The sequence below is a fragment of the Lathyrus oleraceus genome, chromosome 2, assembly GCF_024323335.1.
Source record: "Lathyrus oleraceus cultivar Zhongwan6 chromosome 2, CAAS_Psat_ZW6_1.0, whole genome shotgun sequence".
Taxonomy (NCBI): Eukaryota; Viridiplantae; Streptophyta; class Magnoliopsida; order Fabales; family Fabaceae; genus Lathyrus; species Lathyrus oleraceus.
In genome coordinates this window covers 113,625,077-113,644,631 of record NC_066580.1, presented here as the reverse complement: position 1 = coordinate 113,644,631, position 19,555 = coordinate 113,625,077, and the positions used below count along the sequence as shown (strand labels likewise).

General features: G+C 34.8%; 2 protein-coding genes across 2 annotated transcripts; both read right to left on the bottom strand.

Moving 5' to 3' along the window:
- Positions 1–1,483: 1,483 nt before the first annotated feature.
- LOC127122150 (uncharacterized) lies at positions 1,484–1,960 on the bottom strand. Its single transcript, XM_051052536.1, has one exon. It carries the CDS (start codon positions 1,958–1,960, stop codon positions 1,484–1,486), a length of 477 nt encoding a protein of 158 aa, XP_050908493.1.
- An 11,161-nt stretch (positions 1,961–13,121) lies between these two features.
- Positions 13,122–14,474, bottom strand: LOC127121208 (nudix hydrolase 18, mitochondrial). The gene is made up of 5 exons (XM_051051780.1): positions 14,237–14,474; positions 13,966–14,077; positions 13,788–13,871; positions 13,579–13,707; positions 13,122–13,419 (listed from the first exon to the last, which is right to left on the bottom strand). Exons 1-5 carry the CDS (start codon positions 14,332–14,334, stop codon positions 13,255–13,257), a joined length of 588 nt encoding a protein of 195 aa, XP_050907737.1. The 5' UTR covers positions 14,335–14,474; the 3' UTR covers positions 13,122–13,254.
- Positions 14,475–19,555: the final 5,081 nt, after the last annotated feature.

Genomic DNA, 19,555 nt, shown 5'->3' with positions numbered 1-19,555 from the left:
GGTTCCATACTTGTCTGACTAAAATCACCTGTATGAATCGGTTCTGGAATCGTTACCGATTCTTCCTCTAAAATAAAGTTTCTAACCTTATTCTTCCCCCCTAAACTATATACTCAAAGAATGTGGACGTTCCCGTCTCAAAAATTGAGTTTAATTTGGATCATAAAATTTGTAGCCCCTAGATGTTTTAAAATAACCAATAAAGTAGCTGCTCATTATTTGAGAGTCCAGTTTTGTCTTTCAGCTACACCATCCATACTATATGACCCTGACATGGTGTACTATAGGATGATTCCACATTCCTCTAGGTATTTGGCAAAATTCCTCGAACGTTGTTCACCTGAACCGTCATATCTGCCATAATATTCATCGTCACAGTCATATTTGACACTCTTAATTCTTTTGTTGAGTTGATTCTCAACTCTAGCTTAAATGATTTGAACACATCCAATGATTAAAACTTTTCATGTGTAAGAAATATGTATGCATATCTTGAGTAATCATCTATGAATGATATAAAATATTGTTGACTATTCCAAGATAGTGTGGAAATGGTTCACAAATGTCTGTATGCATCAATTCTAAGATATTTATAGCTCTATATGCACCAAATTTCTTTGTTTTGGTCGGTTTACCTTTAACACACTTAACACAAATATCAAACTTTGTAAAGCCAACGAAATCCAAAATTTCATGTAACACTAATCGCTCAACTATATTTTTAGAGACGAAACCTAGGCGTTTGTGCCATAATTATCCTGAATCGCTATTATCAATTTTATGCTTAGTACCACATGATTCCACGTTTAAGGATTCTCCATAGGTAGGTATTGTATCATGCAAATATAAATTATCATGATCCATAAGTGAACCAATTCCAACAATATCTTAATTAAAAGACAACTTGAACATATTGTTTCCAAATGAACATAAATAACTTGATTAGTCCAAATAAGAAAGTGGAATTAAATTCCATCTAAATGGGGTACCACAAAAGTGTCTTTCAAATTCAAATAAATCTAATACACAATAATAATCTAAAATTCCCTATATCTTCCACCTCCACCGACTTTCCATCTCCAACATAAATTTATCTTCCAACATCATTCGTCTTCTGGTAGTCAGGTAACCCTGCATTGAAATGATGATGTTTGTAGTCATACCAAAGTCTAACCATCAAGTGTTTCTAGGCACTGAAGCTATATTGAGCTCAGAACATACCAAAGTATAAAATGTACCTTTCCTTACATGAAAAACGTGATATTTAAGACATTTCTTCTTCATATGTCCAGACATTTTGCAAAAGAAACAATTATCAACCTATTTTTGTTTCTCTTATGCTGGAACATTTGCAACTTGATATTTGGTCTCGTTAGTTTTCTTTCTTTTTTCCTTGTCTTTAGAGGTGCCAATCAAATGAGCACTTACTGTCTTATCTTGCTTCAACGTTTCCTCTTCTTGTACACAAAATGAAATGAGCTCCTTAAGAGACCATTTTCTTCTTTTGATGGTTATAAGGTATCTTAAACTGACCGAAATATGAAGGAAGATAAAGTAATACTAAATGAATGAGTAAGTCTTCTGACAGCTCAAACTTTAGTGTTTTAAATTTTGAAACAATGTTAGACATGCCCATAATGTATTTCCTTATATTTCCTTTGCCTTTATACTTCATGGAAATCAAGTTCTGATGAAGAGTACTTGTTTTCACCTTATCGCTTTTTGTAAAGCGCTTTTCAATCTCGGCAAAGAAATTATTGGCAGTTGTTATCTCTTCTGAGATAGTACCCTGAAAGATCTCAGGAATGTCATGCTTAATGATCTTGAGGCTCATGCGGTTGGAGCGATCCCATTTCTCATAATCTCTAATTTGTTCAAAGGTATTTGGTTCCATAAGAGAATATTGTCGCTCCATCCTTAATGCAAGTTCAATATCTATGTAACCAAGAATAATTTCCATGTTCTCCTTCTAGTCCTTAAAATCTACCCAAATAATGACCGAAACCGAGTTTAAATTAACAGATATAAAAACAGTTGTAGCTAAAATAGAACAAAATAAATACTATAAATATACTCACATAAAAGAAAAATCTGAATCATCAATATGTTCAAATAATGGCATAATCCATCTCAATATACCTGTGCACCATCAATATCGAGTCTTTGGACACTCATATTAACTGCTAGTGGTACTCTTGTTGTAATGGTAAAACATTCATAATTAAACATGTCAAATAATAAACCCCTCTTTCGATTGATTTATAATTCACATGTGAAACCTTATAATTATCACATGTTTATCACCATAGGTGTGTATGAAATCTAGCCAAACATTAACTATCCTTTTGGTTAATTGATACTCGCATGGATAAACGCACACAAAAGAAAAAATATTTAACATTTCTTATAAGCAATCTTCTAAAAAGAGGTCACTTTGGTGACATTTTATTTTAATTTACTCACTCGAAATGTTAAACTTTGTATAGAATTACAAATCGTAGCCAAAACTTGAACAAAATTGTACCAAAATTAATGGATGAAACAACTAAGGGGCACAAACCATGCAAACCAGTATGACATGCCCGTGTTTCAATTCGTGTATGATTTGTTATGTGAAGGACAACAAAAAGTACATTTCTGAATTTGATAAAAGAAACTCAAAAGCCCAAAAAAAGAAAAAAAAACCCAAAAAAACGACATTGACACAATATGGGTAACGGTCTGAGCGTAACAAGTATGACGATCGTCACCCGCTAAGGACTAGTAGGGATTGTCCATCATCTGACGGTGAAAGTCATCATCCAAAAGGGGTATCTACCATCCATCGTTGACAGTTTTCGGAAAAAACCGCGTTCGTCATTGGGCCTCGAAGTGTGACGGTAAAAAATCGCTAACGTCCACCATCCGCTCCCAAACTACGATTTTCACAAAAAAAACACCGATAGATCCGAAAAGAAATCAGAAATTGCTGATTTTAATTCAACACCCAACACAAATTTCATGAAGAAATCATCAAAGAAGATCGTAAACATGAACTACAACATATAAGCATTAGTTTCTTTTACAAATTAGAAGATCAAGGTAAATCCCAATTTTATAACCCTTATTTCAAAAATCCCAAAAAGCAAATTGAACCAGGTATGAGTGACTCTGATATTACTTGTTATATTTGTTCATTACTGAATGTATCTCTACCCATACAAAGATCAATAACAAAATCATGATAGAATCCATTTGAGTTCATATTCTATAAACTCATATCCTTATAACCCATACCCGAATACAATACGATAATGAAAGCGGAAGCGTATATGAGTTTTTCATTAGAACCGTAGAAGACTTGTGTGTATGTGATCTTCCAATTTATAAAGTGCCTTAAGGTTTTTTGATTCTCTTTTGATGGCGATGAAGAAAGAATACTTGATAAACTGTATTGGTCGTTCGTCTATAAATGAGAACCATAACCCATATAAATAACCCCCTTAGGATTACTACTTAGTTTTCAATATTTTAATTTGATCCTTCATCAAATTAAGATATTGACTTATGATATTCACACAAGAACCTTTCAAGACACCTATGCCTTTAACCATAGACTTAATATCAATTAGACCACCTTAATTTTGACTAATTAAATAATGACTCTAACATATATAATATTATATCTGTGAATCAAAATTCTAATTAAACCTTTTTTTAAACAAAATAAACTATATTGAAAGGAGCCCCAGAGGTGCTCAACTCAATACAGATGATGAAAAAGAGAAAAAAAATGAAACAAGAGGATAAACCAGATACATACAAGCAATAGGATTTGCACCCAAATCCTTAAAAGAAATACCAATATTACTACTATAACTAATATCAAATCAATCCTAAAAAATCTCACACAATGTTAAATTTCATATTTTTTATGAATGACTAGAATGTTGAACTATAAGAAGACAAGCGTGTGTGTGTGTGTGTATATATATATATATATATATATATATATATATATATATATATATATATATATATATATATATATATATATAATATATATATATATATATATATATATATATATATATATATATATATATATATATATATATATATATATATATATATATATGAGATTATTTGAAATATACTGTCAGTGTAAAAGGGTTTTACACCATCAGTTAATTATAGACATTGGATATTAAAAGAAGTTTGACTTTTATTTTAAAAATCTATAAAGTAATACAAACGGGTGATGGTGATGAACCGACGGTGTAAAACTTTTTACACTGACAGTGTATAGTAATATATGTATATATATATATATATATATATATATATATATATATATATATATAAAAGGTTTTAAGTTAGAAAAATAATTTCTCTCTTTCTTTAATTTAAGAGAGCATTAGCTCCATCATTACTCCTAACTTCCTCTAACTCTTCAACAATAGGAACATTGTAACAATTAGCACCTTAGATTGATTATATATGAATGGATTTTAAGCTAGTCCATAAGAGTTTCTTATATGGAGAAATACGTAGGTTATCATAATATCAATTAAAATTTATTTGGACACATTAAAAAATACAAATAATGTAATTACATAAAAGATTATATAATTATTTTTTCTTCTTTTCTCCATACTTAATTGTGCACAAGTGATTTTTTAATTAATACATAGTATATTTATCTATGATTGATCTGTATGGATTAATAGCGAAGTAAAGGTGACGCTGGAAAAGGAAAGAAGTTTTGCACTTTTTCGATTGAAGACACTAAAGAACAACTGTGGCATCGCACTAAACCTATACGGTCTTCAATCTCATTAATTCTTGCTTTAGCACACATAGAAAGTTTCATTCATAAATGTCAGTAAGCTAGCTAGCTGCCCAGGACACTTGGTTTGCATCAGCTAAGTAAATCGCAAGAAATAGGCATCAAGTGTTATGCAAGATATATAAAAAAATGTTCTCATCTTTTACTATTAGGACACAAACTAAGAAATTATATAAAAAAAATGATTAAATGTACCAAGGACCGGGAGTCAACAAAAGGACAATATTCTTAAAAAAACAAAAACAAAAACGACAATGCTTAAATTCGTTGGCTCGATGATTTTCAAGGCGTAAATGCATAAATGGGCGAACTTCAATATGTAATCTATAAGTATATGTAACAAAGATAATATTTTAGTTATATCAACTAATTTTATTAAATGTTTTTGAGTTAATTAAAGATAAAATAGTAATACAAACATTAATTAGATTAAGAGTTAATGGTTTTTGCTTATAACAGTGATTAAAATTTAATATCATTGTTTTGTTTAAAATAGTGATAGGAGGAAATATCTTTTTAAATAAGGATATAATTATCAAGGATATTAATTAGGAAATTTAAAACCTAGAAGGACCAATAATAAGGACCTGTATCAAGAAAGCTAAGTAGGTATGACAAAGGTGTGAGGTGGAGACTATATTTTGTTAGATAATTAATTGATAATCCTGGATAATCTTCGAAGAATCGTGTTCGTTCACTTTCCGAACAAAGTATTTCGACCCTATTTATGCCTGGGTTCACGAAATCTTTGTGGGGATAATTCTTGAAGAAAGAATGTTTCTGGCAAAAGAAAGATTCTGGAACGTAGAATCGTTTTTGTGTGTAACCCTAAACCGAGGCCAGATTTCCCCATTTTATAGGAGAACGAAAACTGAAAACGAAAAGTCATACCTTTTCAAGAAAAACGGTAATAACGGTTGGGAAGGTTCAAACGTTCAAAAGTCATACCTTTTCAAGAAAACGGTAATAACGGTTGGGAAGGTTCAAACGTTCAAAAGTCATACCTTTTCAAGAAAACGGTAATAACGGCTTCGCCCCTTGGAACCCAGTTTTCAATTACTTGCAGTCAATTACACGTTGGCTCTACGAGCGTGCACTCCGCACTACTCCTAACTCGTTTCCAAGCTTTAACGCATGATTGCATCGGCCTAGAGTAAATCTCATTACTACTAAAATCATGGGTGATACTAAAATCACCAACAAATCCCCCCCATTTTAGTGTAATCCTTGATTTACTTAATATATACAATAAAATATATAAGGGTATATTACAATCAAACAGATGCATAAACGAAAATGTCTTGCGATTGAATTTTCATTTTAGTACAAATACACATTTCAAACACTCGAAAATCTGGGTGTCATAGCGATTGAACCCGTCAATCCATTTGAATGTCAGAAGATATAGTACACATATGTTTCTTACAATACTCTACTATTCATACTTGACACTTTACAAGCCATGTGTCCTTATCCATTAATAAGCATATAGGAAGCCAAGTCCAAACTTCTTGAAGCGGCAAAATTTCATGCTTACATAGGTGATTCTTTTAATCTTGTACCTGCATTTACAATTTTTCAAAAGAACCATTAAGAAGATATACTTCAACCTAACCATCACTTGCAGGTCTGAGCACATACCCTGGGAAGATAAATATAATTGCTCCAATCTTTAACTATGATCTTTCCACATTGAATTCTGCTTCTAACGTCATATTAGAAGGGAATTGGGTATATCAAAGCTAATAGATTTAAATGGACTTTAATCCCATCCCAATTACCGACTTCTTTACTAAGTCTCTAGCTAACCCCTTCGTCAAGTGGTCAGCTAAGTTTTGTTGCGACCGAACAAACTCTATATATATCACCCCATTCATGATTAATTCTCTAATCATACTATGTCTGACACCCAAATGTCTAGACTTTCCATTGTATATTTGACTATAAGCTTTAGCCAATGTGGCAGTACTATCACAACGGATAAAAATTGGTGATATCGGTTTAGGCCATATCGGAATCTCGTATACCAAGTTCCTTAGCCATTCTGCTTCTTTACCAGCAGCAGCTAATGCGACAAACTCAGATTCCATTGTGGAACTAGTTATACATGTTTGCTTCTTGGAAGCCCATGAGATAGCACCTCCCCCAAGCAAGAACACCCATCCACTTGTAGAGGATGAATCTTCAGCATTATTTATCCAACTAGCATCCGAATAACCCTCTAACACCGAAGGAAATCCCATATATGACAATCCATAATTCATTGTACCCTTCAAGTACTTGAATACCCTAGTTATCGCATGCCAATGATGCCGGCTAGGATTACTCGTAAATCTGCTCAACTTTCCAACCGCATAAGCAATATCCGGTCGAGTGCTAATCATAGCATACATCAAAGAGCCTATAGCTCTTGAATATTCGAGTTGATCTACAGGTTTACCTGTATTTGGCATAAGTTTTTCTCCCGGATCCATTGGAGTACTTACTGGAGAACAACTTTCACAATTGAACTTCTTGAGCATTTTCTCAATGTAATGAGATTGCGTAATTACAATCCCTTTATTTTCCCGTTTAATCTTAATTCCTAGAATAACGTCCGCTTCTCCCATATCTTTCATGGAGAACTTTGATGACAAGAAATTCTTTGTTATATCAATTTGATTTTGGTCGGTGCCAAAGATCAACATGTCATCAACATATAAGCAAATGAAAACTCCTTTACCGGATGTATCAAATTTGCTATATACACATTTGTCAGCTTGGTTTAGAATGAAACCATTGGACAAAACAACCTCATCAAACTTTTGATGCCACTGCTTCGGAGCTTGTTTTAGCCCATATAATGACTTAATTAGTTTACACACTTTATGTTCATTACCAGGCATTACAAAACCTTCAGGTTGCTTCATATACACTTCTTCTTCCAAATGACCATTCAGAAATGCTGTTTTGACATCCATTTGGTGAATCACTAGATTATGAATAGCCGCCAAGGCAATCAACAATCTAATAGTAGTGATACGGGCAACAGGAGCATAGGTATCGAAATAATCAATCCCTTCCTTTTGTCTGAAGCCTTGGATAACTAGTCTAGCTTTAAACTTGTCAATTGTACCATCGACTTTCATCTTCTTTTTGAAGATCCATTTGCAACCTGGTGGTAAATCAGATAGTATCCAAGTATTATTTTCCATGATAGAGCCAATCTCTTCATCAATTGCTTCTTTCCAAAAAGCAGAATCTCGAGACTTGATAGCTTCATCATACGTTCTTGGATCCTCTTCAATACTATAGCAATAATAATATTGAGTGTCAATCTGATCCTTTGATCCCTCAACTAAATATAGTTGGAAATCAGATCCATAAGATTTAGTTTTTCTAGCTCTTTTGCTCCTACGGGGTTCAAGTGCTTGACTTGGCACATCATTTGAATGATCATCTCTTAGAGATTCATCTGAAATAGGTATAGAGTCCTTTGGTCTAGGTACAGAGGAGAAACAGTTCTCATCAAATATGGCATCTCTCGATTCTATAATTGTGTTAATAGAGATCGAGTCATTAGGCTCTATAACATAGAACCTATAGGCCTTGGAGTGCTCGGCATATCCAACAAAGATGCAAGCTACACCCTTTTCACCCAAAGTTTTCCTTTTTGGGTCCGGGAGTCTAACCACGGCCCTACAACCCCAAACACGTAGAAATGTCAGGTTGGGTCGTTTCTTATACCAAAGTTCATATGGGGTAGTTTTGTTCCTTTTATTGGGAACTCTATTTAACAAATAGCATGCCGTTAACATGGCTTCTCCCCAAAATCCTTCACTCAGACCAGAGTAAGATAACATGGCATTCACCATTTCTTTTAGCACTATATTTTTCCTTTCAGCCACACCATTTTGCTGAGGTGTGTAAGGAGCCGTAGTCTCATGAATGATTCCTACGGATTGGAAAAACACAGGATCATAATATTCACCACCTCTATCTGTGCGTAATGTTTTAATCAACACATTTTGTTGCACTTCAACTTCAGTTTTATAAATTTTGAATTTATCTAAGGCTTCGTCCTTAGCGTGCAACAAATAGACATAGCAGAATCTAGATGTGTCATCTATGAAAGTGACAAAATATTTTTTATGCCCTAATGATGGAGTAGCATGCAAATCACATAAATCACTATGTATCAACTCAAGAATGACAGATTTCCTTGTTATACTTTTAAATGGTTGCCTAGTTATCTTAGTTAACATGCAAGTTTTACACTTTTCTACATTTTTATCAAGATTAGGAATTAATTTATCTTTAGACATTTCATGCATTCTTTTATAATGTACATGTCCTAGGCGAGCATGCCATAACGAAGAATTGATAATATTCGAAGAGGACATAAATACAGAACCAGAATCATTAGGAACTCCATTCAAATTCATCATAAACATACCATTATTATAATATCCAAATCCTACAAACACACCAGACTTTGATAATACATATTTATCTGATTCACACACTTGCTTGTATCCAAGCTTATTTAATACAGGGCCAGAAATTAAATTCTTTCGTAATTTAGGAACATACAAAACATTAAACAATGTAATAGTTTTTCCGGAACTGAATTCTAACACCACGTTTCCTTTGCCTTCAACGGGAGCGAAGTGATCATCTCCCATGTAGAGGACAGAACCATCTTCCACTGGAACAAAAGTCTTGAACCAGAAACGATCCTTGCAAACATGTGTAGTGGCGCCAGAATCAATCCACCATGCGGTAGCATCATCCTGCACATAAAATGCTTCAGAATTTAGTGAAACAGAATGTTTAATTAAACTATTCAAATCACGAATTGATTTCTGACCTTGGTTTTCGGATTGGTCCTTAGACCCCTTTCCTGAACCACTTGCATTCGCGTTATCGTGCTTTTTAACGAAGCGACAATCCCTCTTGAAGTGGCCTGTTTTACCACACTTCCAGCATTCTAATTTCGGTTTCTTGTTAGCACCGAAACTGCCCTTATTGTCCTTGAAAGCACGCTTCTTTCCTTTGGTTTTGTTGTTACCGTTCCTACCACCCTCTTCGATCATATTAACCGAGGGTCCAGCAATTTCTTTGCCTTTTCCTTTGTTATCCTCCTGCGCTCTTAGAGATTCTTCTATGCGCAAGTGACTTCCAAGTTGGATCAAAGACAGTTCGTCTTTTCCATGTTTCAGATTGTGTTTGAAATCTTTCCACGAAGGAGGCAACTTGTCTATGATGCTTGAGACAGATATTGTTTCATCCATATTTAATCCGTGTAGTGTGAACTGTCCAAGGATTCGGAGGAGTTCATTGAATTGTTCCATGACAGACCTTGATTCAACCATTTTGTAGTTGTTGAAATCAGTCACCAGAAACTTTTTACTGGATGAGTCCTCTGCCATGTACTTGGATTCGAGACAATCCCACAATTCCTTTGCAGATTCTATGTTTTGGTAAATATCAAATAAGGGATCAGACATACCGTTAAGAATGTGCCCTCTGCATATGTAGTCGTCGTTCTCCCACTTTGATCTGCGTCTCAGATTTTCAACTGTGTCATCTTCCCGAATTTCTGGAATCGGTGTAGATAGGACATGCACCACCTTCAACGTTGTCAACATGAAATGCATCTTCTTCTGCCAACGCCTGAAATCTTGTCCTTGAAACTTGTCCAATTTTCCGAAATTTCTGGTCATCTCCTTGACGGTGTTTCCTCCAGCCATGATTATCAGATGAATACTTTGTTCGTTTGTTAGATAATTAATTGATAATCCTGGATAATCTTCGAAGAATCGTGTTCGTTCACTTTCCGAACAAAGTATTTCGACCCTATTTATGCCTGGGTTCACGAAATCTTTGTGGGGATAATTCTTGAAGAAAGAATGTTTCTGGCAAAAGAAAGATTCTGGAACGTAGAATCGTTTTTGTGTGTAACCCTAAACCGAGGCCAGATTTCCCCCTTTTATAGGAGAACGAAAACTGAAAACGAAAAGTCATACCTTTTCAAGAAAAACGGTAATAACGGTTGGGAAGGTTCAAACGTTCAAAAGTCATACCTTTTCAAGAAAACGGTAATAACGGTTGGGAAGGTTCAAACGTTCAAAAGTCATACCTTTTCAAGAAAACGGTAATAACGGCTTCGCCCCTTGGAACCCAGTTTTCAATTACTTGCAGTCAATTACACGTTGGCTCTACGAGCGTGCACTCCGCACTACTCCTAACTCGTTTCCAAGCTTTAACGCATGATTGCATCGGCCTAGAGTAAATCTCATTACTACTAAAATCATGGGTGATACTAAAATCACCAACATATTTGTCTTTCCCATCTTCAAACTCAAATCCCAATTATATACTTCTTCTCCGCCCCAAACTCAAATGGTGATAAATAAATAAATTCAAAATTTATTCCAATTAGATTCGGGTAATCCGGTTTTGTCCCATCATCACATCGAAATTAATTTTTTAAATTGAAATAATCAACAGTAATTTGTCCTCAACTCTAACAAACATTAAAAATGATAAATTAAAACAATCGTGAATTTTTTTTAATATACATTTCAAATATTAACCATAATATCGATGTATTGACCAAACACTTATTATTATACATTATCAAAATGAAATATTACAAATTATTGATAGAGCGGATTCAAAGATAAATTTGGTGTGGGTACTAGCGAGCCCAACCTTCACTCCATATCCATATTTTAAAATCCAAGAAAATCCAGATTAGAAAACTTGGAAGGAAAATGGTAATTTGCATATAACTCCATTGGCTCCTACCTTCATGCCCATCTAAATTAGTTCTATTTACTTTTGAATTAAAAATAAAAAGTATGTGTTAATAGACACAAACAAATTTATGTGTGTTTTGTTTTGCTAGTCAATCACAAGCCTTCATCGTAATGATTAGGCAAGTGATTTGAATTTTATTTTTTATTAGAAAATAAAGTACGAGACACTAAAATGCAATGTAATTAAAATTGGATTAAACCGGTCGATTGAACAGGAAGCCAAGCCTCCATCTGGTCTAAAGATGCAACAAAACCGCTCAAACTCAAAACTGGTATGCAAACCAGAAAACCAACATGAAATCGATAAAAACTAGAACACCAGTGTTTATGCAATAAGAGAGGTTGGATCACATTTTTAATTTTTAAATAAACAAAAAATATTTTACCCTCATTAAAAAAAGGATTTGTGTGTAGTTGCAGAAGCATTCTGGAAAGGTAAACATTTGAGGAGAAGGAGATGAAGTGCAACAAATATTTTTCTTCATTATCTTAAAATAAAAAATTTGTGTATTGAATAAAAGATGAAGATTTTATTGTTTAGTGGAAATGAATTAAAAATAGAATAGGGGGAATATATTTTGATGGGCGACACTTCAAGCTTGAAATGAGTTGCAATATACTTCACTACTAGGGTGTTTATTGGCTTACAAATATGGGTACATATAATCTTCTTTGATAATTTAAGGTTTACACATAGATGGGCTTTGAAAAAAAATTAGAAATGAGGCTTATAATGTCTATATTCTTTTTTATTAGAAGTTTTTGTATACGCTATTAGAACTCTTTTATCCAAGAAACTAGAAAATGACTCATATGTTTGCATGGAACAGTGCAGAAATGAGAATTAGATCGTAAACATCTTGACGAAAGTTGTGTAGGTCGAATTCTTCAAGAGATTAAGAACTATGATGAATGCATATAGCTTAGACATAATGAATTAGGTGATGTAATAAATATGTAATTTTTTGTGTTAAGCATTCGACATAGTCGAAGTAGATAGTTGTCGAAGGAGTTAACCTCGACAAAGTCAAAACATAGTATTTGTTAGTTGAATTAATTAGAGATTACTTGGTGTGCAAGTAATCTCATATATAAATAGGAAGGTATAGTAAGAATAATGACAGAGAGAAACTCTGTAGAATTGGATCCATCTTCTTTCCCTTTATCCCAAAACTCTCATTTCTCTTTCTTTCTCAATTCACTTTCACGAATTTCTTTTCTTCTCAAATCATTGTGCGGCGGAGTCATCTTACCATTTAAGAGTGGTTGAATCACTCGAATGAAGAGTGAAGAACGAAATAAACGATCAATCAAAAAGACTGATTCTCATTCAATCAAGATTGATTCGGATTATCTTAAACTTTATTCTTTGAATTATAAGATGATAACCGTAATTAAGAATATCATAAATTATATTAATAAAAAAAGTTGGAAAATTTTCAAGTATATATTATAACTAAGAAAATGGGTGGTTGAATTGTTTACTTCTTCTATGCGATCTACCACAATTTTTTATTATATATATTATAATACTAACAAGTAATATTTGTACAAATTCCATATACTATATATGATTTTGCGGTGAGCTCTATCTATGCATCAATGTCCAGGAAACTACCATGTTTACAAGTCAGAATTGGCGTCTCCTGTGCAGTGAACAGAACCTACTACTACTAATTGTTTTACATGCTGCTCAAGTTTCTGACCCTTGAGACGATTTACTAGTCTCTCTAATGCTTCTTTCATCCACCACTGTTGACAAACTTCCCTTGCTTCCGAAACGTTCACCTATATCAAAAAACATACTTAGAAAATTCAAACACTGCTCTATCATTAACCATCATCATTTGGAAAAAGGACAAGTTCAAACCATATGTGTTCCATGCACGCATGCCGGTTTCTTCCAAAAATAATTAAATATTTAAGCATTTGTTCTACGTAACGTACCCATTTTCTTTGACGAAAGTTTTGCTCTGGCCAAATCTCTAATTGTTCTTGAACAAGTAGAGGAAACATGTAGCCTTCATATGAAGAACCATGGTTTTTACTCTTGAACCTCCACTTACCTAGTTTACCCTGCACCAACCCCATCAATATATCAACAAAAAGAAAACTTCAACTTCAACGATTAGTTTTATTTATTTATTCTACTTCACCTCTACAGTGCCTCTTACTCCGGCTTCCTCCATGGTTTCTCGCAAAGCTGCCTCTTTTTTTGATTCGTCAATTTCCCATCCTCCCTATTGTTTTTAACAATATTTGCAAATCAAAATAACATGCAATTGTTTGTTGAAGACTAGCTAGCTTTATTGACAAATATACGCACATGCTTACCTTAGGAAATAACATCCTTTTTCCTTTCTTAGAAGTAATAACCAAAACTTCTAATTCTTCATTTTCCTCTAAAGAAGCTTGGTCAACACTTATGTATCTGTATGGTATGCATCTACACCAACAGTGGCATTTTAGTAGAAAAAAAACAAAAAAGAATGAATATATATATATATATATATATATATATATATATATATATATATATATATATATATATATATATATATATATATATATATATATATATATATGTTGGAGTGAAGAGACAAACCCGACAACTTGACGACGACCTTTACGGTAGCGCTGCAACTCCCTGCCAGTACGAGAAACCAATGTAACAACGTTTTCTTGGGATACAGAAGTTGTCATTGTTTTGTTTTGTTTCGTTTTTAATTTTGGCCTTCGATGCGAGGAGAATATTTTGGAAGAAGAAAAAAAGAGAGAAGAAAGAGGAAATTGATAGTACAAAGTGAATTGTGATTGTTGGTGAATGATGGGATGATATATAGAATAAGGAAGATGGATCATATTAAATACTATTAATAATAGTATTATGGTAATGTTAGTTTGGGATAAGGGCAGGCAAGGACAAACGAGAAGGGCACAAATTTTGACTTACCTTTTTTAAAGAGAGAATTAGGGTGTGTTGGAAAGTTCATTTAATCTTTGATATATATATATTTGATATATTGATGGTTTATAGTAAATGATTTGACGAATTAAAAGTAATAATAATATCACAATGTAAAAAAAAGACTAACTATTTTTTTTTTATAAGCAAAACTTATATTAATGAGAAAGTGTATTAGGGATACTCAATCCTTAAACTAAACCAATAATCTAATCTGATTTGCAAGGCAAAACAACGGATTGGTGCACTAATTGGCCCAACAACAATCAACCGATACTTTGCTTCTAGCTACAGATCAATCCAAAGACAACATTTTGGTACTATTCACCAAATCCTTTACCAGAAAAGAAGTGTCCTTGAAAATCATTTCATTTATGCTAATCCAAATTGACTAACAAACCGCCAACCAAACGAGAAATCAAAGTTGTTTGTTCATCCTACCTTTTATGAAGACAAGAATCAACTAAAGTTTGTGTTTGAAATATCCAACTGATTTTGAAAAGATATATCCAACCATACAAATATCTTTTCCCATACTAACGACACCTTCCTAAATTCAACAAAAAGATTAGCAATGGATTTGTCTTCGACCAAACAAAAAGAACATACCATATAATGCGTTTTGGAGATGATTCCTCTTCTAGCCAACGCTACTCTAGATTATTCAACAATAATCTCCAACCGAAAATCTGGATTTTACTCGGTGCATTTGTGTTAGCTCATAATTTCAACCTCCACTTTAGAATTACCAAAAGGGAAATCCCATGGGAAGATGTTTCGACCAAGTGAAGATGTTTCAACCGAATATGATATTAGGGAGATCCATTCGAAAGTCCCTGGGTGATAAGGGTCAGCGTGCAGTTAGGACTTAGAACTATTTCTTTAAATGTTTTGAAGACAGTTTCAAACTGGAGATTCGAAATTCAAATAAAGGAGGGAACTTTGCTCTTAGCTGAAACTGCTGAAGGTACACGTGGAGCATAATGGATAGTTGCATCCATGCAGAGCTCCATGTGTCTCGATGTGATTGAAGGGTCGTTAGAAATAGTTATTTCGATTTAGTATAAATAGAGGGTCTTAGTGTTAGGATCAGTGTATGTCAAAGTGTGTATAGAGTCTGTAAAATTTACCAAGTACCTGTGTGAAGAGGAACCGTAAATTAAGAAATATACGTTTGTTTACACCATTGTCAGTTATTTTAAAGCAATACAATATACCTTTTACTTTTCCAGAAATACTTCTTTATTTCAAACAGTCTTAATACTTCTTTATTTCAAACATTTGCCTTTGCTATTTGGTTATCATCAATTCTTTTACAGTTTTTCTCTTTAATTCATATTGGTCTTTTATTGTCTGAATTTTACTAGAATTTACTTTAAAACAATTAGCACATGTCCTAGGATCAATATGATTGATCCTATGAATAACCAAATTTAGTAATTTGAAAGATCAACGGTTGTTTACCAATTTTCATGGTAAACAAATTAGCACGCCCAGTGGGACAGTGCTAACGTTTTTTTAGAAAATTGGAGTTGTTTTTATTTCTGGTTGTTAATTCATTTTTCTCCTTTTTCAAAAATAATTCGTTGTATGTTATTAAGGAGTGGTAAAGTAGCCATAAACAACGAACAATGACCAAGGAGAGAATCCACTACGAGGATGGAGAATTCAAATGCGCCAGATAACCAAAATTCTCAAAATCCATCAACCAACAACATAACACCCTTTTCTCCTTCGATAGGGGCGAACACGACCACAATGCACGTGTCTGAAACAATTCCATCTATGGCGAGTTCGATGTCAACGCATTCAATCTCCCATACTCAACCGATTTTAACTTACATTGGGCCTAGGGGGCCTCCACATACTTCCCCCCAATTGGAAATGTTTCAAACATGCCTTTGGTACCTCCTGGTTTCTCGATACCATTTGTTGGTCTAGAACAACCATATGGAATGCCAACTTCAGTGATGGCAAGTTTACATAATGCTGGTTCGACTTTCTCAGAACCAGTGGTTAACATAGACTCTCCAGTAAAAGGGTCTGGGGTTAACATGGTTCGAAATAACCAATCTTCAGGTTTGAGACACCAGACACAACTACCTAGTCTTACCAATAATGATGCAGTAGTGTGGAGACAACAAATGAACGAAAGCAACCATGAGATGGTCCAAATGTTGATCCAAACATTGACCCCCGTATTAAATCTTCTGATTCAAAATATGGATAAGTTGAATCAACAGATGACAATACTGGTGGCGCGAATGTTTGAATTCCTGGGTATACGACAACCCCAGCGACACCCTCATAGGGATTAGATAAGAGAAAACTAGGGGGCAACCTTCGATGAAGACCTTACTATCAACCAGATCCCACAAAATCAACAGCAACCAGAGATGGTGAATCAGGAAGTAGGAGTCAGACCCCCTAGGATCAAACCACAAATACCCAGAGAAAGGGAGCCAAAGGTAGTAATGGTAAATAGAAACCAAAACGCCGATAAAATCATACGGCAAGTTCGACATGACGATTTAGCAGCAGATAATAATCTAGTAGCCATGGTCGAGAGGATTATGGTTTGAAATGGGGTAAACTTTGGCTTTCGAAGGCTGAATTATACATCACCTTTATTAGAGTATATCTTACAGGAAGAAGCACCCTCTAGAACAAAAATCCCCAAATTCACTAAGTTTTCTAGGGATACTACTGAATCCACTGTCGAACACGTGGCTAGATATTTAATTGAGGAAGGAGACATGTCAGACAATGAGAACCTTAGGATAAAGCTTTTCCCAAGTTCTCTCATAAAGAATGCCTTCACATGGTTCACTACCTTGCCACAAAGTTCGATCCATACTTGGATTCAACTAGAGAGAATGTTCCATAAGCAGTTTTACATGGGACAAACGAAGATAAGTCTGAAGGAATTAGCTAGTATCAAACGAAAGTTTACTGAGTCAATTGATGACTATCTGAATAGGTTTTGATTACTCAAAGCTAGGTGTTTTACACAAGTGCCAGAGCATGAACTAGTCGAAATGGCCGCTGGGGGCCTTGACTATTCGATTAGGAAGAAATTAGATACTCAGTATCTGAGAGATATGGCCTAACTGGCTTATAGGGTTCGACAGTTAGAATGCTTGAAGGAAGAAAAGGCTAGAGCAAATAAAAATAAAAGGGTAGCCTATGTCGATTTCAGAAATGATGATGAAGGTTCTTGTAACGTGCTTTCAGACTTCGACGAAAATGAGATCGACCTTGCTGAATTGAAGCAAGGGCCACCTTATGCGTGTAAAGTTTTGGCCCCTTCGAATGGTAAAAACCCTATCGAACCAGAAAAGAATGATAAATTTCCCAAGAAAACTTATACTTTCGACGTTACAAAATGTGATGAAATTTTCAATTTGTTAGTTAAGGATGGTCAAATGATAGTACCACCGGGTGCTAAAGTACCTCCTTTAGAACAAAGAAAGAAAAAAGGGTTTTATAAATACCATGGTTTTCTGGGTCATAAAATATCTCAATGTTTTCTTTTCAGGGATCTTATGCAGAATTCCATCCAAGAAGGGAGACTCAAATTTGGAGACAAAACTCAGAGCCAGATGAAGATCGACTCTGATCCTCTACAAGTGGCTGATGCCCATTATACGGAGCTAGAGGAAGTGAACCTAGTCGAAGTCACTGATGATTTCGACATGACTGAAGTCACTGAAGACTTTGTCAATGAACCTGTTATGGCTAAGGTTTCTGAACGTCTTAATCAGGAATCTCTTAATGACTTCATTCAAAAAGTTATGGGAGATTCCACCAACAAGAACGATGATGTCTCTGACGCTGGAATCACAGACGCTTCCAATCTGATGATAGTCACTAAGGAAACCATTGATGGTTTCGTGCAGATAGATAAGGACACTGAGGGCCTTCAATTACTATTCTAAAAGTTGGACATCACTGAAGATGTCAACATGGAGGTTAACATGGTCGAGATATCCTAGGAGACCTCCATGGAAGTTGACGATGAGTGTCAACAGGAAGAATATAACAAAATCACCTTCCCTAAAGAGGACGAAACACTGTTTAACTTCCTCCGAAGGTTCCAGAAGAAGCAATTGGAATTCATATTGTGCCCTCGGTGCAGTGCTATGTTCGACAAGAAGGTGGCCCAAAATATCGAGGGGGTAAGGAGGGAGAATTACCAAGGAGGTCACAAAGCTTTTCAAAGTCAACCAATTTTTCAGCCCATAAGGGCTTTTGACCCAAGGAGATACCGTGATCCAAGACAGTCGATGGTGACACTTGGTGAAACAAAGCGAAAAGGTGCTGCTACTAAACCCATTTCTTTCAAACCTAGTGCGGGAGTTTCAAATGGGAGGTAGGTAAAGCCAATATATGGCTGGAAACACGATCAAGGGAAATGGCAGAGCTTCGAGGTTGAAAGAGGTTTGTCATTAGCTTACCGTAGGGAATTTCAGGCCAACAAGAGAACCTCCCATGTCTCTAAGAATTATAAGGGAAAAAACCCTATGACAAGGTCTCAATGGAGAAGGGAGAAGAGGAGAAGGAAAGCCCAGAGGGATGTTGGTGAAAAAGACAAAGCTGAGTCTAGCACCAATGTGTCTGCGAGACAAAGGGAAAACTCAAGCTTCGACAAAAGGAAATTTAATGATCCAGCAGAGGTGGCCAGAGAAAGATATAATCAAACGGATGCTGAAGATGCGATGTTGGCTGATAATTTCGACTTAGGATCTGAGGCTTCCCTAAATATCTTAGTCGGTGCGGTGTCTGTGATGCCCAGGGAGTTCGACCGGATCACTGAGGTCGAAGATACCGACAACATTACGGAAAGAGAGATGGCTGCTCATAAGTCAGTATGTTACTACGTGATGAATAATAGTTGCGCCGAAGAGGAAAATGCCTTTTTTGAGAGACCCAACGAGGCTATGAAGAATCACATTAAGC

Bases quoted from the DNA above. Each gene is read 5' to 3' on its own strand.
- LOC127122150 (XM_051052536.1), bottom strand. From the start codon at position 1,960: ATGGAAATTATTCTTGGTTACATAGATATTGAACTTGCATTAAGGATG.
- LOC127121208 (XM_051051780.1), bottom strand. From the start codon at position 14,334: ATGACAACTTCTGTATCCCAAGAAAACGTTGTTACATTGGTTTCTCGT. The intron at 13,872-13,965 runs GTAAGCATGTGC...TAAAAACAATAG, and splicing joins AAAGGATGTTATTTCCTAAG to GGAGGATGGGAAATTGACGA. The intron at 13,708-13,787 runs GTGAAGTAGAAT...GGGTTGGTGCAG, and splicing joins GAGTAAGAGGCACTGTAGAG to GGTAAACTAGGTAAGTGGAG.